At 38.9% G+C, this 2,190-nt stretch overlaps 1 protein-coding gene across 1 annotated transcript; it reads left to right on the top strand.

Annotated features, from left to right (window-relative positions):
- Positions 1–412: 412 nt before the first annotated feature.
- LOC146822285 (olfactory receptor 2D3-like) lies at positions 413–1,348 on the top strand. The gene has a single exon (XM_085610020.1). It carries the CDS (start codon positions 413–415, stop codon positions 1,346–1,348), a length of 936 nt encoding a protein of 311 aa, XP_085466146.1.
- The last annotated feature ends 842 nt before the right edge of the window (positions 1,349–2,190 follow it).

Consider the following 2,190-nt stretch of genomic DNA (forward strand, 5'->3'; position numbering starts at 1 on the left):
GCTGGGGTTTGTTGTGTGTTTTTCTGTGTTCATTTAAAATTGGACCTTTGCATTACTCATCGTACTGTATCTGGGACACATTACTGTATCTAACTTGCAATGCTGCCGAACCCTCGGGCTGTCGGCTGAATAGCTGTGTCCTGAATTTCGAAATAAAGGTTTTCAAAAAAAAAAAAAAAAAAAAAAAAAAATGTGGTTCCCAAAAACCTGTTTGCTCTCTTGTGCTATCGACTATGAACTATCATTATAGGGGCTAATACTAAAGTAGTCTATATTTGTAAAGAATTGATTTCAAAACAAAATAGTGACCTAGAGTGTAATGCTATACCAAAATAACATAAAACCTCTTGCAGCCCTTTCAATCTTACATCTATGAATACTTTCTCTACAGCTAAGAAAGAAAGTGGCCTGAATGGAGAAGAATAATGGAAGTGTGGAGCCCGGATTACTCCTGGTGGGATTATCTGAAGACCGTGAGATGCAGATCAGCCTCTTTGTGTTGTTTTCAGCAATATACTTGATCACTGTCATTGGAAACATTTCCCTGGTTACAGTCTGTGTATGTGATCCTCACCTGCACACACCTATGTACTTTTTCCTAGCAAACCTCTCCTTCATTGATGTGTGCTATTCATCAGCGTTTGTCCCTAACATGCTTGCAAATCTTGCAGTGAAAAGAAGAACCAGCTTTGCTGCATGTGGAACACAGTTGTTCACTTTTCTTTTTTTAGGGTGCACAGAATCTGCACTCCTCCTGGCTATGGCCTACGATCGCTATATAGCCATCTCATTCCCCTTGCGTTATACAGCCATTATGAGGAAGTCCATTTGCATCACAATGGCTGCCTGCTGCTGGCTATTTGGCAGCTTAATGGCTATTGTGGATACAGTAACTACACTACAGCTGCCTTTATGTGACTATGTTATTGACCATTTTTTTTGTGAGCCCAATGGTCTGATAAAGATTGCATGCATAGATACCTTTTACACACAGATAGTTATTTATGTTGTTGCAATCCTTGTGTTAGTCATCCCAAGCATCCTAATTCTCTTGACCTATGTTTGCATTTTAATAACTGTTGTAGGAAGGCACTCTTCAGAACATCAGTACAAAGCCTTCTCTACATGTGCCTCACACTTATTTGTTGTAACTACATTCTACAGCTCTGCCATATTTATGTATATGAAACCTGTTTCTAAAAACTCTGCAAATAGAGAAAAAATTGGCTCTTTGTTTTACACCGTGACCCCCCCAATGCTGAACCCCATTATCTACAGTTTGAGGAACAAGGATGTGAAGATGGCTCTCCATAAAGTTATACAGGGGAAAATGTGTTCAATTAATTAACAAATGTGTCATATAATGCCTTGTACTTTGTTACCTAGATTTAGAAATCTATATGACCTTTACATTTTCAATATTTAAATTTCAAGAATAAAGGGAGCAAAAATAAAATATAGATTAATAACTAGACAGAAACACATTTATACGTGGAGATTCTACTCTATACCGGAGGATAGTCACTATGGTAAATCCTACATTGCTCTCAGATTTTATATATACACTCAAGAGCCTATTCAAAAACTGCAGCACACAATGTAGTACTACTGTAGTAGTACTGATGCGCCAAGAAATGCTGTTCACGGCCCTCAGCTAGAAAACCCCGCCTCACCTGCTCTTTGTGCAAACATAGCTATAGTCTCAATTGTAAATGCGAGAGAGACCAGGGTAGTGGCTAAAAACTGGAACATTCTTTCTACTAAATGGGATGGGTTTAGCTCAGGTTAAGGAGGGGTTTGTGAAGGAACATGCTAACACGAACACATACCCAACAAGCATTGGCATAGCCAATAGGTCTTGCTTTTGGGACCTTATAAGTGTTTAGCCATGCAACAGTTGATGTTGTTGCACCAAGGATATTGTGCTGCATAACTACATACTTATAAGGTCCCAAAAGCAAGACCTATTGGCTATGCCAATGCTTTTTGTATGTTTACATTGGTACAGGTTTGTAGGATATGGCATTGTATTCCTTCTTTGATGAGGGCTGCACTGTAGTCCTTTGGCGTCCATGGCTGCTGTAAACATTTAGTCCTTATGTGGTTCTGGCCATCCTGGTGTTTGGTTCTGAAAATCTGTTCACCCTAGTAATAATAGCATATTTTATTTTTAGCTCTTAGAAAGCAAAT

This window comes from Triturus cristatus, chromosome 6 (assembly GCF_964204655.1).
Source record: "Triturus cristatus chromosome 6, aTriCri1.1, whole genome shotgun sequence".
NCBI classification, from domain to species: domain Eukaryota; kingdom Metazoa; phylum Chordata; class Amphibia; order Caudata; family Salamandridae; genus Triturus; species Triturus cristatus.